Raw genomic sequence first — 25,846 nt, 5'->3', positions numbered from 1 at the left:
TTCTTCCATCGCTGATCCCTCTTATGACAACCAAACAAACACGCAAAATACTTACACGCAAAAGAAGGAGAGAGAGAACGTTAGGGCAAAGAAGAACAGCTGCATGCAGCAACTGTAACTTCAAAGAACCTAATCTTTTCTCAATGCCCGCAGCCTTCCCACCTTGCAATTACCACTGGTCAGAGCCCACAACTCTCGCCAAAACACCAAATACACTACCGATTCCACTGAACCGCTCGACTCTCCTTGCCTCAGTCATGGACAGACTCTCCTCAGAGTTCAGCGTCGTCAATGGCCCATCACCGGTCGACGAGGAATCCTAATCCTAGTTCCCTCCCTCCCAGCCGACCCAGCTCCTGGGCATGACTCTCCAAATCTTGACCTCACCACTTCTCAGATCATCAAGCTTAAAGCTCTCGACCTTGACCTTCTTGCTCTCTCTGCCCTGCTCCCACACTCTGACCTTCTTCTTGGTGCCATCCCACTCGGCCACGATACCGACATGGTCCGGCTTACCAACCTCCATGGTATACTTGGCATGCATGGCGCCGTGCTTGCCCTGGAACTTGGCGTTTCTGACGGAGATGATGTCGCCGGGGCGGATCTCGTCGTTCTGAGTAGTGCTCGCGTTGGCCAGGTTGGAGTACACCAGGGCGCCATAGGCGCGCGTGCCGACGGGCAGGAGGGCGTCCTTGAACGGACGGAGGAGCTCGTAGATCAGTGCTTGGGGAGTACCGTCACCGACGACGGTTTCCTTCTTACCGGACACGGCCTCGCTGATAGCCCGTCCAAAGCGCTCGTAGCTCTGCTCAAGCTGGTCTTGACGCAGGGTGCGGGGAGGGGGTTCGTGGCGCTGCTCAAGTTCGACGTCGGACGGGTCTTGAGAGTTGAAGCGAACGGTGATCACGGTCTGGGAGTAGTCCTGGAACAAGACGTAGATGTCCCGGGTGACAATAGTCTTACCAGAGTGGGGGTCAGACGCGGTAGACTCCTCAGACTCAAAGAGGATGTCCTTGCGTCCGTGAAGAGGTGGGGGGAGGCTCTTGGGCTGTAGCCACCAAGTCGACTGGCTGGCCAGGTCGATGTCGTTAGCAACGAAGCCTGATTCCATTGATGGCCGCGTCATATCTACAGATCGCCGCAAATTTGAACGCGGGGTATCCATCGACTGCCGGGTCGACGGGCGGCCACTACCGGGCGGCGCCGGGGGAGGAGCCCTTAGATTTTGAGGGGTCCCGTGGAAAGGGGTTTCAGGAGAGTATGGTTCAGACGGGGGCGAATTAGGCAAAGGGAAGGACGGTATCGACGATGATCCGTGAGTCGGCGAAGAGTAGTTGTAAGGGTCGAAGTCTCCTTCCCCGTATCGAGGCATCTCTTGCGTCGGAGGAGGCGGAGGGGCCGCGCGTGGCACGTCGACAGACTTGCGGCTTTCTAGTGGAGACATGAGTGGAACAGGAGGGGGACCGGCTCTCGGTGGTGATGTCGGGGGAAGAGGAGGTGGGCGGGACATGGGCGAGCGTGGCGACGCGGGCCCGTCAAAACTCGTATCACGTTGATGAGACTTCAGCGCATCCTTATGAGGAACAGAGGAAGCAATGTCCGTATCGTAATCCCCTTCGTACTCGGTAATCTCTTCTTCCACTTCTTCATTCTCATGCCCCCTTCCAGGAGACAAATGCTGGCGTTGATGGAAAGTATCCGTAGTCGGTGTTCTTGGTGGCGCTGCCGGGGGAGGCGGGGGAGGAGCCCGGCTCACCGGGACCATGCCGGGAATCGGAGGAGGCAAGCGACTTTCACGCTTGGCTGACGGTGAAGCAGGGGGCAGCGGAGGGGACCGAGGTGATGCCTCGTAATACGACTGGCGTCTGCCGTGCGAAGCACCAGGCGAGGTTGGGGGTGACACCGGGGGAGGAGGCATCTGCGGTGTCGGCGGAGCAAGAGCCGGAAGGGGCGGCGGCAGAGCCCGAGCTGTATGCGATGTCTCAGCAACGCGCGGAGTATCAGACTCCTCCTGGGGCCTTTCCGAGAGCTCGTCATCCGATGCAGAGCCTTCACTGGGCGAGTTTGTGGCCGATGCAGTCGGGGGCGGGGGAGGCGGACGGGCTGAACTCAAGTTAGTAAGTCATTTACAGTCATCATCACCGGAGAACTTTACCTTCGGTAGGAACGGGGGGAGGAGCTGGTCTTCCACCAGGAACAGGAGGCGGTACCCCGGGGTCCCTCGAAGGCACTATCATTCGAGTTAGTATCGTGGCGGGCAAGGCTGCCAAGTGTCTCTGAGACTTACAAGACGGAGGAGGTGCCTGATACGGTGTTGGCGCCTCACTTTCCTCTTCTTCCTCTTCCTCCTCTTCAGACACGGGCTGTTCCGGTTCGGCCTGCTGAGGAGGACGAGTGGGCGGCGGCGGCGCATGCAAGGGCGAACGGGGCTCCTCGACTTCGGGGGAACACACGGGTTCCGGTGCCCGGGACATACCAGGGAGAGCCATCATGGTCGGGATAGGAGGCGCACGCTGGACCGGGGAAGTGGGCTGTTCTTCAGATTCCTCCACCTTCTCAGGAACAGGCTTCTTCTTCTTGGGCAGCATAGGAGGCGGGCCGCCGAAGAGGGAGATGCCCGGCATTCCGGGCAAACCCATGCCGCCAGACATCTTGGCCATTCTAGCACGCAATTCCTCCCTACGCCGGATCTCCGGGTCAACCTCTTCTTCTTCCTCTTCTTCTTCTTCCTCCTCCTCCTCGTCTTCTTCGTCCTCTTCCTGCGCAAGCTTGGCATCTTCCTGCTTAGCGGCAGTAGCAACATGCTTGTGCTCTTCAACCTCCTCCTTTTCAGTCAGATCTTCTTGTCCCTCCGTTGTCTCACCGGCGCCAGACAAGTCGGCCTCGTTGCCATCATTGGGCTCGACACCAAAGTTTGACTTGCGCCTGGGCGCTGGCGCGCGTGGGTGGAGGGCCTCATCCACCGACTTTCTTACAGTTTCTTCGGTGTCCTGTCTTTCGAGGGGTACCGCGGCGGGTTCGCCCTCCTCGGCGGCTTCGTGGGTCTCTAACTTTTTCTTGACGGGCTTCTTGGGCTTTTCCTTCTTGGCCTCATGTCGAGCAGCCGTCTCCATCTGCTGCTTCTGCAGGAGGGCCAGGCGCTCCTTGAGACTCAGCGGCTTCGGCTGTTCCTCCTCACCTTCTCCCTCGTTCGAGGCAGAGGCAGAGGCAGGGACGAGACCTGCTTTGGCAGCATTCTCTTGGGCTTGAGCCTCTTGTTCCCTGATCTCCGGATCTTCGTCACGGCGATAGATCTTGGCAACGGGGGCTTGCTGGGGAGGAGGAATGTAAGCGTTCCTACTGGGAGGAGGCGCAACAAAGGGCTTCTTGATGAAGTTGGCACCAGAGCTCAGACCGGTAGGCTTAAAGGGGGCAGGGGGAGGGGCCGCAGCTTTGTTGAAGGCAGCAATGCGATCCTTGAAGCTCGAGGGTTTCTCTGCGACGGGGGGAGGGCCGCTGGGCTTGGATGGCTGCTGCTGCTGCTGTTGTTGTTGTTGTGTAGGGGCGGGCTTGGGAGGTGGAGACGTCACTCTCGGGGCTTCGGCAGGCGGCGGAACTGCCTGCGGAACTGGCGGCGGAGGGGCGGATGCCTGCGGGGGCGGAGCGGGCTTGGGGGCCGGGGGTTCGGCAGCTGGTACAGGTACAGGCGGAGGGGCGGAAGCAACAGGAGGAGGTGATGGCGAGCGCACGGGTTCAGGAGCAGGCGCAGGCTCCGGGGAGACTGCTTGCTCGGGAGCGGCGACATGCTCAGGCTCCTGCTTGGCAGCACGGGTTGGTCTTGTTGGGCGGGGCGGAGCTTGGGGTTCGTAGCGTTCGACGAAGTTGCGAGGGAAGATGCCCTCTTGCTTGACACCGGCCTCGTCGACGTATTCTCCGCCATACCAATCGGCGTCCTCCTCATCGGTCACGGTGATGATCTGGCCGGCGGGGAAGTTGAGATCGTCCTCGTGGCCCGAGGCGTACTCGAAGATGGCCTTGACTTTGAACAACGACATGATGATTCTGCAGTTGGGAAATCAACCCAAGCGGTCGGAGTGTCGTTTGTGTCGAAGTCAAGGTAAGATCGGAAGGGAGTTGCGTGAGTGGGTGCGGGGCGGTCCCTGCGCAGGAGGCAGCAGCAGCAGCAGGAGAGAAATGTAAGTAAGCTGCAAACAGCGTCAGGTCGCACGAGTATTAGTTGGTGGAAGCAAAACGGCAGTGTAGATGTTGGATGATGTTAAAGTGGTCTTGTTGAAGCGCGGATGGACGGCGACAAGGCGAAGCCCATGTGTTGAAGATTCGGTTGCCGGAGACCCGCCACTTTTGATGAAGCTTGGAGTGGAAGTTGAAGAGAGAATCGATGGTTTCGGTCTTGTTGCAGTGAATCAGGCCCTGAACGGGATAGGTGACGCGGGGGGGAAGAAGCACCCGCCTCACACCTCGAGCGGAAGTGGAAGCAGCAGTGACAGCACAACCGAAGTGGCAGCATGCCGGGAGCAGGGCACCTGGGGGCCGGACGACCTGATGCAAGTGCAGGCAGCGGCATTGAACGCATCAGGCGCTAGGCGGGCACCTCTCTCGCTGGGTTGGACAGTGCTACTACCTCCCGTGGGCTCTATAGCCACAACCTACTGCAGATCGACTGGGCCGTCCCTGTTGTCGCACTGGGGGGCAGCATCAAGCGTGTTCCAGGTTTCCCGGCACTTCAACAGTGTTACTGCGCTGCCATGTTTACGCTACCTACCTCCTACTTTCGTCCGCCTTCTTTTCTTTGATGGTCACCCAAAGTCATATGAGCCCCTCTCGTGAAATAGCTATTTATGAGATGCTACAAGGTCTCTCTGCTTTGCGGTCTTGTGACCGAGGATGCAATGCCGCAATGTGTTCAACGTACTTGGACAGTCAAGGTAAGATAGGCTGATCTCACTACCTCAACACAGCCGCTCCAGCTTCTTCGACGTCAGCACTTGTAGTGCACCTACTGACTATCCAAGTACAGTATGGGGCAATTTATGCACACTTTACCTCGACACTAAGCACATCTTCTTTCAATTGCCCCCGACATTGCGGGAAAGGAATGAATGTGTTGAGGCCGAGCATGATGAACCAAGTAGTATAGAAACAGGAGGTTCGAGATGCACACATGCACATTAGTACGGAAAGAGCTGGGATCATGGCTTAGACCAATGCGATGGATGATGCAACTTGTATCAACAATCTATGTATTCCCGTGGTTAGCGTTTCTTTGCTGTGTACTGTAACATGTTACCCCCAAAGAGTGAGATGAAACCGCAGGCCATGTGCTTCTTAGTTCCAAACATCGCTTTCATCTTGTCAATGCCGGGAAACACAGGCAATGCTTGAGCTTCCCCATCGTCCATCATCTTCGTGAAGCCACCGTATCCTTCATGGGAGAACAAGAGAGCACTGCCCTCCCCGATGCTAGGCATAAGACATGGGTTGCTCCGCCTTTTCTGAGCTCTTCTGTGGAGGCAGCTCAAGATTACGCGTGGGGCTCATTTAGGTACTTACCTACCTTTACTGTATTGCCTGCCGGGACAGGACCTTTGTGTGATTTTATCTTATCGGCCATTCCATCATCGCATGGAAGCTTTTGGATGTTTTCAAACAAAACGACTTGAACATTGCCTCACAGGACCATCAGCAACAAACAAACAGCCTGCGACCACAGCCATAAAAACTCTCCACCGACCTCCCAACCCAGTTCAAACTTTGCCCACGCTATCCAGTAAATAACACCACCTAAACACCAACCCCAAGATGTCCCCTCCCCCACCAGCCTCCAAACCACCAAAATCCATCCTCAAAAAAACCACCCACCCAACAACCGGCTTCTCCCAACTACCTTCACCTACCGAACCCTCCAACCAGCAACAGCAGCGCGACTTCATCTCCCCCGGCTCCCTCCCCATCTCCTTCCCCGACCTATCTTCCCTCCCCACCGAACAGCGGCTCGCCCACGAACAAGCCCTCCTCCTCCAACGCCTATCCCAAACCGAGCTCAAGCCCGCCATCCCCCTCGAAACCATCGAGCTCCTCTCCTCCTCCTTCCCCACCCAGCGCACGCCTCCCGCCTTACACCCTCTCAACCACCAGCCCCTGAGCGCCGCCAACCCCCACCCCGACGATGCCCGTCAGTTTCTCAAATTGGTAGCCGACTTCACGCCGCGGGAATACCTGGAGCTCATCGAAGAGCGCAACTGTCTGGGTGCGTGCGGGTACGTGCTCTGCCCGCGGAAGAGGAGGCAATATGAGGGAGAGTACAAGATCATTATGCGGACGGGCAACATTGCCAAGACGGAGGACCTGAACAAGTGGTGCTCGGATGCGTGTGCGGTCCGGGCGCTGTATGTCAAGGTGCAGTTGGATAATCCGAGTTATATGACGGATCTGGAGACGGGGAAGAGGGTGGTCAAGGTTGAGTTGAGAGAGGAGGAGGAGAAGAAGAAGAAGCAGCCGTTTGGAGAGGAAGAGAAGGCCAAGGACAAGGCAGCGACAAGTATCACAGAAGCGGAGGAGAAAGTCGCTGCTGATCTGGCGAGACTGGACCTCAATAGGAAGGCCGAGATTTCGGATAAGGCTGCGCAGATGCAGAGAGACGCTGACGCTTTGGCGGTTGAGAGAGGCCAGGGTAGCGGGAAGCTGGATAGGCTGCTAGCCGGTCAAGGTGTTGAAGTGACGATCCGGGAGAAGCCAACGACAGGTCCGGCAAAAGCACCGGATCATATAACGGCGTCCTCTACGGCCCGGAAGAAGAACCCGCAGGATGCCCATCATATGGTTGAAGGCCATAAGCCTAGGTTTGGCACTGATATCAAGAGCCAGGAAGCTGCAAAGAAAGATGGCAGCGAGAGCGAAAGTGAAGATACTGATGAGGACGATGATGACATTAACGACTATCTGTCGGGACGCATGCAAATATCCATGTAGTCCAGGCAAGACAGTAACAACGCTAGATTGTAGAACCTGCGCAGAACCTGGCCAGACATAGCATTTACAGATGACCAATCTTAATAGATACCCACCTTGAGTCTACTACAGAGTTCGTTGGGCCAACCAAGAACGTAAAGCCTACGTAGTTTTCTATACCCAGACGGGCGTTTGATGGCTGTCCAAGTGGCGGACTAGACAAGCTGCGAGTTAGCATATCACCAGAACTGGGAGGTACCTTGATGGCGTTTGACCCAAAAACCGAGGCGGAAGCAAACTCCCCTCCTGGCACTTGTGCCGAACCACACCATCCAAGTCCCAACCCTGTCCCTCACAACAATCACCACATAGCATATATGGCACCACAATCCCATGCGAGGACGGGAAGAGAATTGGCAATCAAGCGTCGTCCCCGGCATTACACCAAGAGAGTCAGCGACACCTTTTGTGGGCAAACAGATCGCATTTGGTTTCGCAGATGTGACCTAATGATGCTCATGCTACCCTGTTCCAGATAGACACCGAACACCAACCCAAGTAGGACCGACACCACCGTAGTGCATGATCCAACGCCCGATTTCCATTATTATTTTGGTTGTCGTCGACCGGGTGACATTTAGTCGCGGCGGGGACGGTCGCCGAAGCGGCGGCCGCGCTCGACAGGCTGGGCCTGGGTGACGGGGATGACGTTGACGGGGATGGAGTCGAACTGTTGGGAAAGAAAAAAGAGACAAGTTAGACAAATTAAATCCTTACCATGGCTTCATGCGCGCAGGAAACTAGTGATGGTTGGGATGGTGAAGGAAACTTACGCCGAGGTGCTTGAGGAGGTCCTTGGTCTCGGTGTCGACGTCGAGCTGACCGCTCTCGGAGTTCTGGGTGAAGTCGAGAGCAGAGACCTCGGGAACGTACTGGTCCTTGCGCTCACGCTCCTCCTCCTGCAGCTTGAAGGAGATACCGCGGACGGGGCCACGCTGGATACGCTTCATCAAGTGGGTGGTGTAGCCGGCAATCTATTTTTGTCCAAGCATGTTAGATCCTCCTTCTGCCTGTCCTTCTTCCCGGGTCCTTGTATAAACCCTCTCCCGGTTCGTGACAAAAACGCACCTTGTTGCGGAGGCGCTTGGAGGCAATGATGGCGATCTCATCGCAGATGCGCTTGTTGGTCTCGAAGTCGAGGGTCAACTTGGGGTAGTACCGCTCAATGATGACCTTGGCGGACTTCTTGACAGTCTTGGTACGAACGCGACCCATTTTGCCGGCTTTGCTGCTGCTTTGCTGCTGAAGGAGGGGAGTTGACGGGTTACGTTGTCAAGGACAAGAAGACGTGAACAAACACCAAGTCGAACTTTTTTGGTCTGGCAATATCCGGCGGGTTGTGGGGTCAGTGCACGCCCAGGTTTGGCGTTAGGGCACGTACTGAGCCTCATGTGGCTGAGAATCGTCGTGGCTGAGTGATCATGGTCCGCTCGGCACGTGACCCCCATTGTTTACACCCAGTGTTGCCCCTGAACCGATCGAATGCTTACAGTACAAAGGCAGTGACACTCACTTACCCTAAGACAACTACTCAGCTCTCGATCACTAAGATTTAAACAATGTCAACGCATCTCATCGTGGGAGGTTTTCATGAACCGGTCTATATTTACAGCTTAGAATGTTACAATGGACTGTCTGTTTTATGACTGATTTGAGAGCGGTGATAAGTATGCCCATCAGTAATTTACACCTACACGGCCTGCGAAGATCCCAACCGCGTCCCTTCAGTCTTCTTGCCAGATTTTGGGTATCTCATTGACTGCTCACCGCGAAGCATTCGTGTCCCCACTTCTGCTTGTCGGCCGATTTACCGTAAACCATATCCAGACGAGCCCGACATGGTAGGTGATGAGGGCGAGTCAGAGTTCTCGTATCTGCCCCTCAGCCTTGCAGCAGTCATAGGGATCTTCTTGAAGATCTTTTCCTGGCGCTTGGGGGCAGAGCCGAAGATGGGTTCACGGGCTTCGCCAATCAATTCTTTGGCGATGAGAACATCCGTCGCCTTGGCATCACTAACAGTCAGCTGTACGCGGCCAGTCGAGTCGACCGTCGCCTTGTCAACGTTGACCCAGAGCTTGGCACCGCCCTCAATGCTGGGATCGAACTTGTCCATAACGGTGTTGCCCCTCAGGTTGCTGTGGCTTGTGCCAAGTGGTCCATCGGCGACGAAGCCAGCAACGCCAATCTTGGCATCGTTTCCAAGACCTCCCTTGCGCGGCTTGAGCACTCTAGCCTGGACGGGCGGGTGGCTCTTCTGCGGACCGTAAATCGGGTGGTTGTTGAGGTAGGCCGCAGTACGGAGGTATGAGATACCGGCCGAGGGGTGGGTGATGGGAGGACCGCGTCCACCGTACGGGCTGTCGGTTGCGCGCAGGTTGACCATCAAGGAGTGTTGGCGCGCTTCAGCAGCCTGAGGAGGCTTGAGTGGTGCGAGATCCAAGAACTGGCCGACCAAATCGTAGAGTACCTGGTTATCGTTGCGCAGGCGGCGCAGGTACTCGGTCACCTCGTCGTCCGTGATAGACTCCGGCTTGAACGGCTCTTGTGTCTCCGCAACCGCGTCACCCCTCAAAGCAGCCGTCTCCTGAAGCTCCCTGTTTGCGGCCTCAGTCTTCTGAGCCGCAATCTTCTTCTGAATGAATTTGCGGAACTCGGCGCGCTTGGGTCTGACGGTCTTGGCGAGGTAATCCTTGAACTCGCCGGGGGTCATGCCGGCCAGCCAAGGACCGCTGAACTTCCACCTCTTTTCGGCTTCTTGGATTTGCTCGTCGGTGCTGAAGGCAGTCACATCGGTATCGGCCTCGAAGACGGACCGCTGGACGGGGCGGAAAAGTCGGGAGGGATCGCTGATTTCGGATGGTGTGCTGATCGGGATGTTCAGGGCTTGGAACTTCTTGAGCGTGAGGCCGTGTTGGGTGCCGGAGGTGAAGTCGGTAATCTGTTCGAGCGAGTCCATCTCCTTGACCTTGACCATGGGATACGTAGTGCCGGTAGTTGACTTGAGGGGGAGCGGGCGCTTCAGACCCCAGTCTCCACGAGAGCGGGAGGATTCAAAGGTGGTAAGGACCTGGTGAGTCGGGTATGCTTCGGTGGCCGAGGCTCTCTCGCTAATCATCTGAAGCTTGTTGCCGGGCGGAGGGGGGATCACTGGAGGCAGCGAAAACATGCGCGAGGTACGGAGGAGCGCGCCTCCGGGCGACACACCCCGGGAGGAAGCCATTGTGTATTCGAGGTGCCGTCGAGATGCCGGTGGCTTCGGTTGGCGGGCGTCGAGGTTCGGCGCGGCTCGTGGGGACGTTGATCGCCGTGATGGAGGACTTGAAGTCCGCGAAAATTCAAAGCTCGGACGTTTCTGTTGCTGTCGCATACGCATATTGGCGCATTGGCCAGGCGGGCCGGGTTGCTGGGCCGGTACGAGCGGGGCCGTAGGATAGAGGCCAAGCAATCACCATCTACAGCCCTAACCCTGAATCTTCAAACGCAAACACAACAGTACCTACTTATAAGCTCAGCCAGCAGGTGACTACACATGCACATTTGCTTGTAGACAATCACTCATCATACGGGCAAGCAACAAGAAGGAAAGTGTGGAGAGTTTGAACCAAGCTCCAAGCGGCCTCAGCTTTCAAACAAGTCAATACCTACGTTCTTCAGAGCGTTTACAGCCCACGACGGGTAGCTCTTTCTATCTGGGTACAGGTTGTTGAAGAACTCCTTAACAAAGGCCGGGAACTTGTCGGCAATGATAGCGTCCCTGGCACCTCCCATGAGATGCAGCTGATACCACACGTTGTGTATGGTCAGCAGATGTGCTGCCACCGTTTCCTTGGCCGAATTGTGATGTACGAACGCCCTTGTGACGCCAATGGCTCCCTCTTGGTCGACAGGCCTGCAGCATGGGCACCCACAACCGTCCTCGATCGGCCCAAAGTCCTTGGCATATTGTTCCTTCTTCATGTTGAGCACACCGTGCTTTGTGATGGCATTGCCAAACCGCGCCGTACGTGTGGGCCAAACGCAATCGAACATATCGGCCCCCAAAGCAACGCTGACGACCAGGTCTTCGGGGTAGCCAATACCCATAACATAGCGAGGCTTCAAGTCGGGAAGAAGCTCTGTGCATGTAGCCACAACGTTGCAGAAATCATCCTTGGCCTCACCACCACTGAGACCTCCGATGGCGATACCTGGGGTGTCGCGAGCCACCATCTCGCGGCAGCATTCCCTGCGCATCTCTAGGTCCAGACCACCCTGAATAATACAAAACAGATTCTGGCGGTCGGGATTCTTGTGGGCCTTTATGCAGCGATCCAGCCAGCGTACACTGCGCTCCATGGCCTCGCGCATACGGGCCTTGTCCGGGTGGGTGGTCACCAAGACGTCATCAAGCTGCATCATGATGTCGGATCCAATCGAGTTTTGAAGGCTCATTGAGTGTTCGGGGGTGAGGAGCATGGGCGATCCATCGTGGGGAGAGAGGAAGCGAACGCCTTCTTCGGTAACCTTGGCGAGCTTGAGGAGAGATACCATTTGAAAACTGGAGGAGAAGCCGGGTCAGCGATGCGCCGGCATTCGTATGCATTGGTTATGACAAGGAGGCATACCCTCCACTATCCGTCAATAGGTTGTGCTTCCAGCCCTGAAGTTTGTGAGCGCCGCCAACGGCATCAAGGACCTCTTGGCCAGGCTTCAACCCTAGATGGTAAGTGTTGTTGAGGCAAAGTCGGCATCCCGTACCCTCAAGCTGTTCCGGGGTGATGCCCTTGAGGGAAGCCTGAGTAGCCACAGGCATGAAGATGGGGAGGTTGACGGGTCCATGGGGAAGAGTCAGGATAGAAGCGCGAGCCCTTGTTGTCTAGGTTCAACGCGTGTGTTAACGTTAGTGACGGAAATCCATTGCGGTTCGTTTGGCGATTGCGACAGCTTTGCGATGGGTGCGGAACCGGATCCTGATCCCACTTATTCGGACGGGACTTGATATCCAGCTGCTGTATGGAGACCTGATTCCCAGCCTTCGGATTCCAGAAGAACAGACGATCTTCCACTTACGGAACATTTGGCGACCAGCTCGAAAGTGAGCGCAGCCGAGGAAGCCTTGTTTGAAGCCATTCTGTGGACAATCGACATTCTCCGCAGCGAGGAGGAGTAGAAGAAAAGGCAGGCAACTCAGGTCCCTCACGAAGTGAATGCAGAGAACTGTTTGGGGCCTGCACGCATGCACATCAATTGGAGAAAAAACATCATGGACCCTCAGCTCGACCCCACACTTGACAAGTCGTGTTGAAGCATGCGCTTCCCTTGGCGGGCCTGGCGGGCCTGGCGGGTTGGCGGGGCATCTCCAAGACACTTCCTTCAGCTCCGTTCAGGGTCCAGGCCTGCCCGCTCTACCCGATCCCAGCGCTGCCCGATTCTGCGCTAGAGGAGAGTGCTCCACCCTCCGATTTTGCGACGTAGGCATCAGAACGTTTCCTAGGTACCTAGGGTATCATCCATCATCATATTATCTCGTGAAAGTGCAAACAATGGGGGTCGCCAAGTATTCACTTTGTAGTGTTTGCATTTGGGTATTCGGTGCACAACTACACGGAGCACCTCCCATGTATGTACATGTAGTGTAGGCTATGTAACCTAAAAGAGGAGTGCGCTTTGGAACCCCGGTAACTGGGTATAAGTGTTCTCCCCACCAAAATCAATCCCCTTTATATGCAAATACTAGCTGAAGTAATTGCATTTTGCTGGCACTTTAGGAGGGAGGTATTTTCAGGGGTTGATATTTTTAAGTGTATGTATCAACGAGATCAGACAACTTCCGTTTCTTGGCATTTTCAACTGTCATACGACTTTGGACCAAGCACATTCCGACTTTTTGCTGATTTTTTCCAACGCACAAAGCGATTCATCTCACATTGCCGTGTGTGCGCTAGACTCGACGCAAAGATGCAATTCCCCTATCCACGGCAATGGAACTGTCTTTTCCTCTGTCGCGGTTGCATTGTAGGGACGGGGGACGCACGGCAGCCCAGGATATCTTCACCCCAATGGACCGAGATAAGTCCCTTGTTTATACCAGCCAACGTCTGGATAAAGACAAAGATCATCATGCCCAAAGTCGGGAGATCTTCCCTGAAAGTCTGGGTTGGCCAGTTGACCAGCACTGGGCGGCGATGATGTGTTTATCGCTGATCCGTGCGGCGCGTTACCCTCTCTGTTCCTCGTTTACACATGGACTTCGGGTCATCAAAGGAACTTGAAGTTAGTGTCAATGACGACGGTCCGGGCATTCCATTGTTGGGCCATCCAGACTCCCAGACCGTCACAGCGCAGGGCCTCAACTCGTTCAATCGTGGCATACCAAACAACATGACAATTGAAAACGGTCTATAATAGTCAAACGCCCATTGCTGTCTAGGCTCGGACTGCCCGTCTCATTGCTCGCTCCTTCATCACTCCGGCCAAGGCTGCCTTCATGCCCAACCCTGGCGATATCCATTGACTCCAAGCACTAAGGGGATTGGCGAGAATGCACCGGCTTCAATCCCCACTAAACCTTATTCTAGAACGCAAACGGTTTTGTTTCGATGGTGTGTTGTTAAGTCGGGGTTTCGAGTCCCGTGCTCGTCATATCTTCCTTGGGTTGACGCGGTTCTATTGTACTCTTATTATAACCTCCCGTCTCCCCTCTTTCTTCTTTCCATCTTCGAATTCTCGTCTCTCTATCCTCTAATACTCATCACTTCCACAAGCTTCGTCATACCACACTCCTCAGTGATGCAATCAAACAAGTCTTGTAACAGACAAATAAACCTCATATCCAACCTGAGTCACAAACATCGCCATGGACGAAATCACTCCCACCACTTCCACCGCCCCAAATACCTTTACCCTCTTCCCTCTCCTCCCTACTGAGCTCCGTCTCGCCATCTGGCAAGCCTCCTGCCACTCTCGCATCCTCGAAATCCACTACTGCCCCTCCCAAGACCGGTGTTTCACCCCCTCCAAGCCGCCCGTCATCCTCTCCGTCTGCCGAGAATCCCGCCACGAAGCGCTCTCGCGCATCTACGCCAAAGCCTTTGGCACACGCACCCACCCGTCCGGATCCATCTACTTTGCGCCGGATCTAGACATCCTCTACATACCGCGGTACTACGAAGAGGAAGGGGACTTCCATCGTCATCACCAAAAAAGGAAAGCAGCACGCGGCGAGGAAGAAAAGGAAAGGACTAGGAGGATCATGTCCATGGGCTACAGCGAGACGGCACGCGATTTTGATCGGTACGTCCTCAACACCACGGAGCTGGTGAAGAATCTGGCCATCGATCATGTCCGACCGGAGATCAGGCGGCCGTGGGAGACGTATAGCAAGTTTTGTCTGATCAGAAGCTTTCCGAGGTTGGAGAGGGCGTTTTTGATTTTGGATAATACCACTGCCACTACATCATCGGCCACCACCACCGCCGCGGCAACGATAACCATCTCCACGGGGGACAACAGGGTAGTAGAAGAAGGAGTGGAAGACGGGGAGGATGACGAGGATCAAATCGAATTTATCGACCCCACCGAAAGCATGGAAGAAATTACGCGGTTGATGGAGAACGTAAGCGCCTCATTCTCCCATGAGGTCGGGGTGGGGGTTACGACTCGGTTTGAGGAGAGTGGCAGTGGAAGGGGAAGTGACGATCATAGGGCCCAGCAACCACGTCTTGATTGCTGCTTGAATCATGCATCAGGTGGGCACGGCGGTGATGACCTGGCTTTGATACCGAAGACTAAGGTTCATCACCATCATCCTAGCCATCATGCCCCGTGGCAGAGTCATACGTCGTCGTTTGTGGCTTGTGCATGAACTTGGGATTTGCGAGTGAGAAGAAGAAAAGGGGGGAGTAATGCGTTACGAATGGTATATGACTATGGGTAATGAGCAAAAGCGGTGATTCATGATTTCTCTTTTCCTCATTTTGAGCGTCTGGTCAATAATCACAATGCATTTCAATGGTTGATTACATACAGATTCTTGACGGGACACTCCAAACTGGACAGGTCACTGGAATCGATCGTGATCTGACTGTCAGTGTCATGGGGCCCCAAAACCTAAGGATACATTACATGCATCGGGAAAAAGAGTATTTCTTGCCATGATTGTCTTTTTGTTTTTTTTTTTACCTAATCTTTCTCAAACCATCACCCACACGGCCCTTACGGTACAGTACCTACGTACAATTCCGCCTTTTATCCCGTCCCATTCCATCGTATCCCGTCCCTTGGCTCTGCCCTTCTACTACCTTGGTAACCACCGCACCCGCACCATCTAAAATTCGGCACCAGACCCTAATTCCAGAGCGGTCCCAATTGGCCAAATGGCCGAGCGGTTCCCTTTATGAAAACATTGCCGATGTGCGCGGTACCCGAGATACAGTTTTCGTAGGTCGCAGCTGGAGCGTGGTGGTTCGTTCCCCCAAGTCTCCTAGGCGACTGAGATTTTTGCGGGTTATAAATACCTTTAGCTGGGGCTGAGCATACCTAGTGTGGGCGCGTTTTTTTTTTTTTTTTTTTTTTTTTGCATTTTCCTCTTTTGGTTGCATCTATCTTCGAACGAGATTCTTTCTTTTATTGACTATTTATTGCCAAAAGCAGACCAGAATATGCTTCGAGTTCCATTGCGGAAAGCAAGTAGTCACACACCGCATATGTCCCGTTTCCATGTAACATATTCTGGTTCTTCAAATCAGTATCACACGTTGAATCATCTTTGTTATTCAACCTGACTCCAACGCCGGGCACTGTGAAAAGAAGTCCATCAAAAAAGGTTATTCATTCCAACCAGCATATGGCCACCCACTCCATCCAACCATTCCAAAACCTCATTATCATTATTCACATGGCGCTTTTTTTTTTTTTTTTTTTTTTTTTAGCGCATCTTGAACCCCTTTAACCACTCACCCAACCAAACCAACGACCCCCTTCTCAAAGCACAACAAACCACCCAGCAACCGCAACCAATCCATTAACAACCCAGGCAGCCACTCCTCCCAGCGGCTGCTGAACCATAACTCCCGCCGCACTCGACGTGCTCGATGTGACAGCCGGCGCCTCCGTCTCCACAACCCTCGTCTGCGTGGCAGTCGACGCAACTGGATCGCTGGCAACAGTGCCGCCGGCGGTAGGCAGCCCAACGGCAGGGCGGCTAGTAGTCACGGTAAAGCCGCCATCGTCGTCGCTAGTGCTCGTGGAGGCTTGGGCGGAGAGAGAGGAGACGGCGCCGGCTCCAGCGGTGCAGACGGATTCGAGTGCCTGGATCACTACACCATGAGAGAAAAAAAAAGTGTGTTAGTGATCGCAATAGGGTAGGTATATGTGGGTGGTTTACAACATTGGTTGGAAGATTAGGTTACGTACCAGTAACATCTTGCTGGAGGGAGTTCGACTGTGCCCAGGGCAGACAGCTGCTAGCCCACTCCTCCACTTGAGTGTTGGTCTTGCCGGACGTGTCGTGGCATAGGCAAGAGAGGATCTCGTCCTCGCCGTTGCCGTTAGCGCAGCGGCTGGCGATGGAGACCACGGAAGCGCAAGCTGCGGGCACCGAGGCCGCGGATGTGATGGTGGCACGGCTGGTGGTGATGAAGGCGACGGTGGTGGGCGGCTGCGTTGTTGTTGTTGATGGTGCGGCTGCGGCTCCGCATGAGTATTCGGCGCAGAAGGTGTAGACGGCGCCGTACACTGAGCACAAGATGTTAGTATAGGGTACCTAGTTTGTGAGAACAAGGAGAGAAAGATTTCATACCCGAACCCAAGGATGGGTTTTGGAGCGCAGTGTTGATGTAAGCGGCACAGCTCGAGTACTGCGGGTCCAGTTCTGACTGACCCTGGCAGCAGACACATGCCGCCTGGGACGCCTCGGGGATGTTGTCGGCGAGGGATCCGGCAGCGGAACAGGACAGTACCACGGAGCTGACGGAGGTACAGGCTTGGTACCCGGCATCCGTCGTCGCGGCCGCGTTGACCGCGTTGTTCGCCGCAAGTGCGTTGAGATGGCCGTGGAACTGGAAGCCGGCCGTGGCCGTGGCACTACCGGCCAGGATGAGAGGCGAAAGGTACTTGAGAGCCATTGTTCAGGATCGTTTCTTTTGGCTTGAGGTAGTGTCACCGCGGAATGATTCTGGGATAACACGACAGGAACCGCAAAGACACAACAGAGAAGAAAGACGACGGGGCCATGGCGGTGATATAACTTTGGATATCATTCCTCTAGCGCTTACTGCGTACGCTGAATGTAACGACAGGGCTGAATCACTTTGAGGTATCAGACCAACATGCCGACTGAGCCATGCTAAGTCGGGATCCAGGACCCTGAGATCGGCCAGAGATGGCTAGACTATTGATGTGGCGCTAAGCTAATGCGGAAGTGTGAAGCCGTTAGGCAGGGATCCAGAACAAATAAGACCTGGGGCTGGGTCGATGAAGTGAGACTTTTTTTCCCTTGGAGATCCGGGTTGACTAGTGTAAAGAGAAAGCTGATCCATGCTCCCATGGGGAAGAAAAAAGAAAATAACCAGCTCTGAGACACATTTCTGTAGAGAGTTGTGACTGCGTAAATGAAGACAACTCTTGCCATCACTCGAGCACTATTACACACATAGTCCGCAATTTGTCTGTGGTTTCAATTGTCGAAGTGTACCTATGAGACACTTCAGTTGTGAGCTCGCAAAGGTCTCTAAAAGGGGAAGAAGGCCCTGGCTGACATGTTGTTTGGCTGTCATGCAATGTTGCCCAAGTGGCAGCTCGTATGCACCACAGCGGACGGAACTGGGGCTGAATCACCTAGACCGTCACACTCGTGTTGGCTGTTGAGTGTTCGGATGACCGGCCGACTTGGCCTAAACAGGGGACAAAAAGCCAACTGTACAAGTGTAAAGTAACCGAGCTGATACATTTGTATATAATAATCCACAACCAATGTAAAGCCAAGTGTGCTCGCTTGAGTTATCTGGACGAGGCTGAAGGCCTTTCGGCTGTCATCTCCCATCGTCAGTCAGCAAATGCAGGCCAATTGACGGCAAACAAGGATGAATGGATTCTGCATGCTGCCGGGGCTCCATTCATTGTGTTGTTGACTGCTCAAGTTTTCGGATGGTGATGCTGTCTTTTGTTGAACGGCCCGGCCCGTTTCGGAATGGATTGCGAAGGGACAGACCATGTGAGGAAACAAACTGCGAACGGATGGACCATCGTTTCTGACCCAGAAGAGAAACAAATATCATGGGAGGAATGAGGTCTGGTGTTGCACCAAGTTCAAAAGAAAGCATGAGGGCATCCACACTTGAACAACAAGCGCGCGGCAAGCGGCATATGGAACTGAATTGTGCAAAAGCGCCAAGCAGGGGCCGGGCACAGTGAGCTGCAGTCAGTCCACTCTGGGAGGGCGGGAGTGGCACGTGCACTGCAGTGATGGCTCAGTTGGGCACCGGGCAGGCATCATCAACAGTGACGGAGTGAGTTTACTGCTCTTATCTTATCTACTCATCACGTGCTGTTAGAGCAAGAGAGCGGGAGCTATCTCTCATCTCTAAGCTCAGGACGGAGCGGAGCTGCTTGAGGCTGCAAGCACTTTATCATCCCGCTTAAAGGGAATTGACACCCTTCAGCTCCGAGTCCCTTATGACGTCCAACGCGCGTGACGCGCCACTTACACTACTCCCCCAACTTGCCCGACGCCCAGACCAACAAGGAGAAGCGAGGCGAGCGAGGCTCATCACTCAGGGAACCAGGACCCCAAAGGCCGAGATGAGATGGGAGATTACGCTCGCCCCAGTTCATCTCTCGAGAACCCGAAGCTCTGGACCACCAAAGGTCCCCGGCGTCCCGATGACTCCCTCCATCTCTTCCGGGACAAATGATCTGAGATGAGCGTGTCTCTGAGCCGTCTTTGCTGCGGATTGTCGTCGCATTGGATTGCTGTCTTGTATCTCTCTTTATCTCCTTTTCTTTTTTCTTCTGCCATTCTCAACATCATTCTGCGATAGCCACAAATCGATAAACCCCTTTCTCTCGTTGGAACCCTCCTGTTTTTGTTTACTGAGTTCTGCCTTGGCGTTCCATCACTGTGACCCCCAGTTCACAACTCTTTAGTTCCGTTTGCCCCTTTGTGTCGGTTGCTGATTGATCCCATTCTCACGACGGAGGCACAGTATCCGGACTTCAGGTTCCTTACTTGAGGCAGGGCCGTCCTTGTGCATCGCAGGAAGCAGCTTTCATCCGAACTCCTTCCTCCACCAGCCGACCCCTCCTGATAAACGCCGGTACCGTGACCACAGTGACAATGCCTTCGTCCTCCTCCGCCGCGTTCCACAACAGGCCATCATCCTCCGCGTCCGTGGCATCCTCCCGGTCTTCCGCCACTAATCCCAGGAGAGTTTCCGGTGTGCCAGCAGGTGCTGCATCAGATGTACATACAACTCCAACCTCAGCGTCAAATCTGCAACAAAGACGGCTGTCACGGACGGCGAGCAAAGGGCAACTGGATAAGAACAATGCCGAAGGGGACTTAACTCAGTCCTTGAATCACCTCTCCATCTCTCTCGCGTCCCCGTCCTCCGTCACTTCACAGTCTCCGTCGCCTAGGAAGAGTCCTCGGTCTGCCAACCACCCGCCACCTGCAATCAGTCCCCTTCGCCCTCAGTTCGCTACTTCGACTGCTGGATCGCCAAACGGGACGCCCTCCCGCCCCGGTAGCGCCATGCGGAACGTATCATACGGCCGGCCACCGTCTCGCTCTCAAACTCCTGCACTTCGCCGCAAAGCCTCCATGAACTCGATCCAGGTCGCCCACAACAGCAACGGCCATGGACTTCGTCGATCCAGTTCAGTCAACCTCACACCGTCCGCCGCCAAGAAGTCACCATTAAACGACATGTCCCCTGATACGTCCGAGTTCAAAGTGCCGCCCACTCCGCAATCCATCGCGAGTGACCACTTCAAGGCCGAACTTGAGATTCATCACGGACATGATCCCAAGTTGTCGGCCGAGACCATTGTTATTCTGAACGATGCATGCTATGGACATCGCTATTCTCGACCCCGGACATCCAAGGCAAGCTTGAGCACCATCGTCGAACGACCCGAGAGGATTAAGGCCAGCGTCTTGGGAGTGTCGGCCGCCTATGTACGTCTGGGCGAGCGCCACCAAGACGGTTCGTTCCCGATTCATCCGGATCAGCATCCCAGGAACCTCCCTTCGGTACCTTTTCTCATACAAAAAACGACTCGACGACTGGCCATCACATCTCCGACAGTAACCAACGTACATGGCACGAAATGGATGGAGGAACTCAAGATCATGTGCGATACCGCTGAAGCGAAGCTGGCGACGAATGGCAAAGAACTTCAACGCCCGGATATGGATCGTGGACCTAATGCGGAAGAGCCCCCAAAGTTCCATGAAGGTGACCTCTATCTCTGTGCAGAATCACTAGATGCTATGGAAGGAGCTCTCGGCGGTGTCTGTGAGGCCGTCGATGCGGTGTTTAAGCCTGAGGGTCCAAAAAGGGCTTTTGTAGCTATTCGCCCGCCTGGCCACCACTGCTCCGCCTCGTATCCCTCGGGCTTTTGTTGGGTTAACAACGTTCATGTGGGCATCATGCACGCAATTCTGAGCCATGGCTTGACCCATGCCGCCATCATCGACTTTGACCTCCACCACGGCGATGGCTCCCAGCAAATTGCTTGGCAGCACAACTCAAGAGGCGTAAAGGCTGCAAAGAACGCAGCGATGTGGAAGAAGACCTCGATCGGGTACTTCAGTCTTCACGATATCAACTCGTATCCTTGCGAGACCGGCGACGACGAAAAAGTTATGAACGCGAGTGTATGCATCGACAATGCTCATGGACAGAATGTGTGGAATGTGCACCTACAGCCCTGGGAGACAGAAGAGGATTTCTGGGCACTCTACGAGTCCAAGTACACCGTCTTGCTTGAGAAGGCGCGCAGCTACCTTGTCACACAGGCGGAGCGCTTGCGAGCAGCAGGCCAAAACGCAAAGGCAGCCATCTTCCTTTCTGCTGGTTTCGATGCCAGCGAATGGGAGGGCGCTGGAATGCAGAGACACGAAGTCAACGTCCCCACAGAGTTCTATGCTCGATTAACCCGAGATGTAGTACGTATTGCAGCAGAAGTGGACACGGCTGTAGAGGGCCGAATCATCAGCGTACTGGAGGGAGGATATAGTGATCGGGCGCTTTGCTCTGGCATCATGAGTCACGTTTGCGGCCTTGCTGGAGCTGGTTCTACTGGAAATGGCAAAGCTCATGATCAGTACAACCCTTCGTGGTGGTCTGCTGCCGCGCTTGAACATCTGGAAACTACACTGTTGACTCCCCCACCCGAACCACCAAAGCCCCCTCGGAACGTTGCGACTCCTACCTACTGTTCACCTACACAGGCCTCTACGGCACGGTCTGTAGCGCCACGGAGAAGTATGTCCGGACTCCATCAGCACGCACTCATGGCAGCCAACAGGCCGATGTCACCAATGCCGTCGAGAATACCGATGCCTCCTGCTCCAGAGGTTCCGTGGGCTATTGCTGCTTGCGAACTGAGCAAGCTTCTTATTCCGCGCGACCGCCAAACGGACAGCTGTACTCACACAGATCTTAATGCTGAGGCCACCAAGGCTCGCCGGGAGCGCCAGTTAGCCCAGGCGAATACTTCGGCGTCCGATGCTGGCACTGCAAACTCATCGGATCGGCCCTCTACAAGGATGGCCTTAAGGGAGCGTAAAGCCAAGCAAGCAGTGCCTATCAAGGAGGAGGACACAGACGAAGACCGAGTGAACGCTGTGTCCGCAGGAAAGACTGGTGTGCCCCGAGGAGGCGCTCGTGCTACACGTAGTCGACGCCTTAGTGCTGCTTCGACCATCGTCCCAGACAGCCTTGACTCGTCTCCTCCAAACCACAGATACTCAGCCACAAATGCGGAAGATGATGGAAGACCGGAAACATCCATGAGCATCAGGCCCGAGTCTTCAATGAGTGTCAGACCGCAGGGGAACCCTCTTGTGGTCAATAAAACGCGGGGGCCAGCAAAGAACAAGGATGCTCTGCAAGCACCGAGGACACAGAGGAAGATTTCAACTTCGACCATCGAATCAGCAAGGAGCTCCAATGCATCCATAGTATCACCAGCTTCGGCTTCCCTTAACGATCAGCCATCAACTGGTAGCAATGGCGACGGCGTAGATACAGCGACCGGCGGGATGAAGAAGGTTAAGATTACTCTTATCACACAAGCCCAGAAAGAGGCTCGCGAGCGGGAGCGTGCTACGAAAGAAAACGCCGGTGCGATTTCTGTCGTTACATCCAACCTACAGGAAAACAAACCTCGTCAACAACAGCCTACGCAGACACCGGTTGCCACAGTCCAATCTCCCACCGAAAGCAACACCACCTCTCCCGCGCCATCCACGCAGTTCTACACTCCCAACTCACAAGGCCGGAACTCATTTTCCTCCTCCGAAGACATGGACGCCACGGACAAGTATCCGGAGCTTTTTGGGCACCATCACCTCCAAGACGGGGATGGTGACATCGACATGGAAGATTTCGAAATACCCGCTCTTGCATCCACGCCCATGCCTAGTCGTACTTCATTCCCTCTGCCTTTGAGGCCTCTTCAACAGTCTTCCACTCCCTTGGAAAACTTCATACAGTACCAGCCTCCTGCTGGCAAGCATCATGCCTCGGTACCAGCACAGACACCAACTAGTCCCGGACATGCTATGAACAGAAAGGACGTGCCCGTGTTTACTGCCACCTCAGCCATTCCCTTTTCACCTCAGAAGACGGAGCAATTGCAGCAGTCTCCGGCGCCGTCTACGCCTGCTTCATTGCCTAGTGTGATCTTTGCTGGACAGAAGCAGGAAGAGAAGGAGGAGGCTGTGGAGACGCCAGAGAGGAACTGAGTCGATGTGTGAAAGAGAGTAGGGAGTAGAGGGATGTGCTTTCTTACTAACAAGAAAAAGACACATGGTGTTTACGTTCTCTGTACGCTGTACGTACACAGTATTGTAATGTTTAAACTCTGTGCTGTCTGGTTCGGGAATCTACCCCAGGAGATACGTACTAAGGTACTTGCGGCGCGAAAGTTTGGGTGTTGAGGTGTTTCTTTGGGCGCAATGCGATCGATGCCTTTTTTTGCTTGTATCCTTCTATTTTTGAGTGGGCAGATAGTAGGTTCTCTGTAAGCAATCTTCTCTGGCTTGTTCTCCTTCCCTACCTTGTTAGGATAGTGCTTGGACACTTGCATGTTTGAAATGTTTAATGTCTTGTCTTGTTAATTGGCAGCTTTTTGTCCGCTATGCGTTAGGAATTAGAAACGAAATAAACATTTCAAGCATATTCAATGAACTTGAATCCCATTCGACCCGATCGCCAGTTCCCAGTTGTCTTTGCTTGCCTCGATTTGTTTGATGCGCCATGTGTTGAAGAGAAACCTGACAAATCCATGGGATGAACCTGTGTTTCAGGAACAGAAATTATTTGTGACTTTTCTCAGCTTCACTACCTCTAAGGAAGCCATGTTCGACGTTGTTACAAGTGAAGTCTTTAGGTTGTTGCCATGGACAGATAGTAAACAATGGAGGTCTAAAGCCAGGGGTGCACGGGCCCAAGCTTTCAGCCCAGCACAGTGTTTTGAATGACGACAAATACCCACTGTAGTACTTCAAGTTGGTTGACACACTGTACGACCCAGGCTCCCGCAGCTCAGACGGTTCGGTTCATCCATGGCGGGGACTCGACAGCGATGACCTACACCTCTACCGGGATGTTTCTACATTAAAACAACATCTTCTGAAGAACACACCTCATTGACGAACATCCCGATAGCGAGCGAGAATAACGGCGACTTCCACCGACGCTTATACAACTTCCACTACAGGTTGACGACAGCCATTTAGCAATTAGCCGATCTCTCTCTTTCTCATTTACCCCGCCGTCAACCATCAACTATCACCTATTACCACAAACAACACAACCGGGGGTCGCAACGAGTTCACGACCAAAAGACCGAAACCATGGCCGCCGCTACGGTCAACCCGTTGATGTCGACCCAAAAGTCAGACAGCAGTCTACAAGTAGCTCTACACCCGCTGCCCATCCTGGAGATTTCCGACTACATCACACGCAGCTACCTACGCGGCTACAAGGGCGCCATCGTAGGTGCCCTCATCGGCCAGCAAAATGGCCGCCAGATCACCATCGAACACAGCTTCTCGGTCAAGACCGAACACACCGGCCAGAACTACAAGGTTGATTCGGAGTGGTTTACGGCTCGCCTGGACCAAAGTCAGTTGCCCTCCTATAACGACACTTGTGCGCAGCTCCAAGGCAGTACCACTGACACACAGATTCTCCCTCTACAGTGAAAGCCGTCCACAAAGACCGTGCTCTCGACTTTGTCGGATGGTACACCCTAGTGCCCAAGAGCGGTCCTACCGACGCCCATCTCCCAATACACAGCTACTTTTACTCACAGAACGAGTCCGCCGTGCTTCTTGGCTTTCACATCCACGAAATCCTGAACCCCGTGGCCGGCGATCCCCTACCTTTGACGATATACGAGAGCAACCTGGAGATTGTCGATGGCACCGAGGCCAGCACTGCAGAAGTAGAAGGCGAAGATAGAGAGATGAAGGATGTCACAGCCGAGCCCTCAAGATCCATCAAGTTCCGGGAACTTCCCTACACCACAGAAACGGGTGAAGCCGAGATGATCGCCCTGGAATTCGTGCGGGAAGGTGGCAGTGCCAACGTTACCACTAGCGCAACCAATACAACAGCCGCCGAGGACGAGGGCTCCGACAAGCCTCTCATGAAGAAAGTTGTCGACACAAACAAGGGCAGCAAACGACGCGCCGTGAGCTCAGATGATGCTGCGGCAGAAGCACCCACAACGAGTAGCGCCGCCAAAGGAACCGCAACAAATAACAACCGAGACGCCAACCTCACCAAGGCCGAATTAGATTACATGTCGGCTCTCCAAGCCAAGTACAACGCCGTGCAAATGATGAAGAAGCGACTCGACACTGTCATCTCCTACCTCCAACGCCTACCCCCCGATTACCTTTCCAGCGGAGACGCCTCCTCCCAACATCAGCAGCAGCAGCAGCAAACAGAGGGCGCAGCCCAGCCCCAGTACACAGTTCCCTCGAACAAAATTCTTCGCCAGATCCAAGCGCTGGTGACCAACGTCCAGCTAGTCATGTCCAACTCGACTTCAGGGCAAGGACAAGGACAAGGAGAGAGGGACACGGATCTCAGCGCGTTAGAAAAGGAGCTACTCAAGGAAACCAACGACGTCAAGCTCGTCGAGCTGATTGCCGATCTGATGAGCAGCGTCAAAGACATGAAGGAAGTGGGCAAGAAGTTCCACGTGGTCGAGACGGCCAAGAATAGCAAGCGGCGCGAACAGGCTTCACACGGCGGCGGAGAACGGTTTAATCCCCACCACCAATACCCGGGCGGCGGCAGCAGCATGATGAGAGAGCACGCCGGCTTAGTTGGCGAGGGCTCTGCTTCTGGTTCTGGTGGTTCAGGTCCTGCTGGTGATTTGGCTAGGTTCGATCACTAGTGGTTTTCGCGCTAGGATGCTGCTGTTGAATACGAAGACTTTGAACTTTATCAAGTAATCCATCCGCAACTGGGATATGCCGATCAGTTGCTACGTTTGATATTGTAGCAAGGGAATCTGACACGAATGGCTTGTGCCGGAGATTTGACAGCTACAGTATATCATGACCTGCCCTACGATGTCTTGAAAGCAAAGTCGTGGGCGTCATTACTATGGT

At 54.4% G+C, this 25,846-nt stretch overlaps 9 protein-coding genes across 9 annotated transcripts; 4 read left to right on the top strand and 5 right to left on the bottom strand.

Annotated features, from left to right (window-relative positions):
• Nucleotides 1-325: 325 nt before the first annotated feature.
• Nucleotides 326-4,034, bottom strand: B0T23DRAFT_432582 (uncharacterized protein; the record flags this gene model as incomplete). The annotated part of the gene is made up of 3 exons (XM_062840389.1): nt 326-2,103; nt 2,156-2,230; nt 2,288-4,034. The coding sequence occupies 3 exons, from the start codon at nt 4,032-4,034 to the stop codon at nt 326-328; spliced, it is 3,600 nt and encodes a 1,199-aa protein (XP_062688780.1).
• A 1,599-nt stretch (nt 4,035-5,633) lies between these two features.
• B0T23DRAFT_243886 (Rtr1/RPAP2 family-domain-containing protein) lies at nt 5,634-7,219 on the top strand. Its single transcript, XM_062834077.1, has one exon. The coding sequence runs from the start codon at nt 5,800-5,802 to the stop codon at nt 6,967-6,969; it is 1,170 nt and encodes a 389-aa protein (XP_062688779.1). The 5' UTR covers nt 5,634-5,799; the 3' UTR covers nt 6,970-7,219.
• A 366-nt stretch (nt 7,220-7,585) lies between these two features.
• On the bottom strand, nt 7,586-8,223 carry B0T23DRAFT_399580 (40S ribosomal protein S17; the record flags this gene model as incomplete). Its single annotated transcript, XM_062838433.1, has 3 exons — nt 7,586-7,678; nt 7,782-7,982; nt 8,077-8,223. The coding sequence occupies 3 exons, from the start codon at nt 8,221-8,223 to the stop codon at nt 7,586-7,588; spliced, it is 441 nt and encodes a 146-aa protein (XP_062688778.1).
• A 370-nt stretch (nt 8,224-8,593) lies between these two features.
• On the bottom strand, nt 8,594-10,327 carry B0T23DRAFT_389351 (mitochondrial ribosomal protein MRP51). The gene has a single exon (XM_062837804.1). The coding sequence runs from the start codon at nt 10,226-10,228 to the stop codon at nt 8,816-8,818; it is 1,413 nt and encodes a 470-aa protein (XP_062688777.1). The 5' UTR covers nt 10,229-10,327; the 3' UTR covers nt 8,594-8,815.
• A 259-nt stretch (nt 10,328-10,586) lies between these two features.
• Nucleotides 10,587-12,264, bottom strand: B0T23DRAFT_389349 (queuine tRNA-ribosyltransferase). Its single transcript, XM_062837803.1, has 3 exons — nt 12,058-12,264; nt 11,613-11,863; nt 10,587-11,545 (listed from the first exon to the last, which is right to left on the bottom strand). Exons 1-3 carry the CDS (start codon nt 12,133-12,135, stop codon nt 10,627-10,629), a joined length of 1,248 nt encoding a protein of 415 aa, XP_062688776.1. The 5' UTR covers nt 12,136-12,264; the 3' UTR covers nt 10,587-10,626.
• A 1,287-nt stretch (nt 12,265-13,551) lies between these two features.
• On the top strand, nt 13,552-15,116 carry B0T23DRAFT_243799 (uncharacterized protein). The gene has a single exon (XM_062834075.1). It carries the CDS (start codon nt 13,844-13,846, stop codon nt 14,849-14,851), a length of 1,008 nt encoding a protein of 335 aa, XP_062688775.1. The 5' UTR covers nt 13,552-13,843; the 3' UTR covers nt 14,852-15,116.
• A 662-nt stretch (nt 15,117-15,778) lies between these two features.
• B0T23DRAFT_243806 (uncharacterized protein) lies at nt 15,779-17,244 on the bottom strand. The gene is made up of 3 exons (XM_062834076.1): nt 16,787-17,244; nt 16,402-16,722; nt 15,779-16,304 (listed from the first exon to the last, which is right to left on the bottom strand). Exons 1-3 carry the CDS (start codon nt 17,109-17,111, stop codon nt 15,970-15,972), a joined length of 981 nt encoding a protein of 326 aa, XP_062688774.1. The 5' UTR covers nt 17,112-17,244; the 3' UTR covers nt 15,779-15,969.
• Nucleotides 17,245-19,321: 2,077 nt separating this feature from the next.
• On the top strand, nt 19,322-23,403 carry B0T23DRAFT_346431 (uncharacterized protein; the record flags this gene model as incomplete). The annotated part of the gene is made up of 3 exons (XM_062835970.1): nt 19,322-19,371; nt 19,489-21,476; nt 21,513-23,403. The coding sequence occupies 3 exons, from the start codon at nt 19,322-19,324 to the stop codon at nt 22,958-22,960; spliced, it is 3,486 nt and encodes a 1,161-aa protein (XP_062688773.1). The 3' UTR covers nt 22,961-23,403.
• Nucleotides 23,404-24,073: 670 nt separating this feature from the next.
• B0T23DRAFT_408075 (uncharacterized protein) lies at nt 24,074-25,629 on the top strand (the record flags this gene model as incomplete). Its single annotated transcript, XM_062839263.1, has 2 exons — nt 24,074-24,344; nt 24,422-25,629. The coding sequence occupies 2 exons, from the start codon at nt 24,074-24,076 to the stop codon at nt 25,627-25,629; spliced, it is 1,479 nt and encodes a 492-aa protein (XP_062688772.1).
• Between the last annotated feature and the right edge of the window lie 217 nt (nt 25,630-25,846).

The sequence above is a fragment of the Neurospora hispaniola genome (assembly GCF_033458365.1).
Source record: "Neurospora hispaniola strain FGSC 10403 chromosome Unknown B0T23scaffold_9, whole genome shotgun sequence".
NCBI classification, from domain to species: domain Eukaryota; kingdom Fungi; phylum Ascomycota; class Sordariomycetes; order Sordariales; family Sordariaceae; genus Neurospora; species Neurospora hispaniola.
This window is presented reverse-complemented; position numbering and strand designations above follow the sequence as displayed.

Excerpts from the sequence above, each read along its gene's own strand:
- B0T23DRAFT_389349 (XM_062837803.1), bottom strand. The coding sequence starts at position 12,135 with ATGTCGATTGTCCACAGAATGGCTTCAAACAAGGCTTCCTCGGCTGCG. Across the intron at positions 11,864-12,057 it reads AGCTGGTCGCCAAATGTTCC|ACAACAAGGGCTCGCGCTTC; the intron begins GTAAGTGGAAGA and ends CGTTGAACCTAG. Across the intron at positions 11,546-11,612 it reads CTATTGACGGATAGTGGAGG|TTTTCAAATGGTATCTCTCC; the intron begins GTATGCCTCCTT and ends CTTCTCCTCCAG.
- B0T23DRAFT_243886 (XM_062834077.1), top strand. The coding sequence starts at position 5,800 with ATGTCCCCTCCCCCACCAGCCTCCAAACCACCAAAATCCATCCTCAAA.
- B0T23DRAFT_389351 (XM_062837804.1), bottom strand. The coding sequence starts at position 10,228 with ATGGCTTCCTCCCGGGGTGTGTCGCCCGGAGGCGCGCTCCTCCGTACC.
- B0T23DRAFT_243806 (XM_062834076.1), bottom strand. The coding sequence starts at position 17,111 with ATGGCTCTCAAGTACCTTTCGCCTCTCATCCTGGCCGGTAGTGCCACG. Across the intron at positions 16,723-16,786 it reads AAACCCATCCTTGGGTTCGG|TGTACGGCGCCGTCTACACC; the intron begins GTATGAAATCTT and ends TCTTGTGCTCAG. Across the intron at positions 16,305-16,401 it reads CCTCCAGCAAGATGTTACTG|TGATCCAGGCACTCGAATCC; the intron begins GTACGTAACCTA and ends CTCATGGTGTAG.
- B0T23DRAFT_243799 (XM_062834075.1), top strand. The coding sequence starts at position 13,844 with ATGGACGAAATCACTCCCACCACTTCCACCGCCCCAAATACCTTTACC.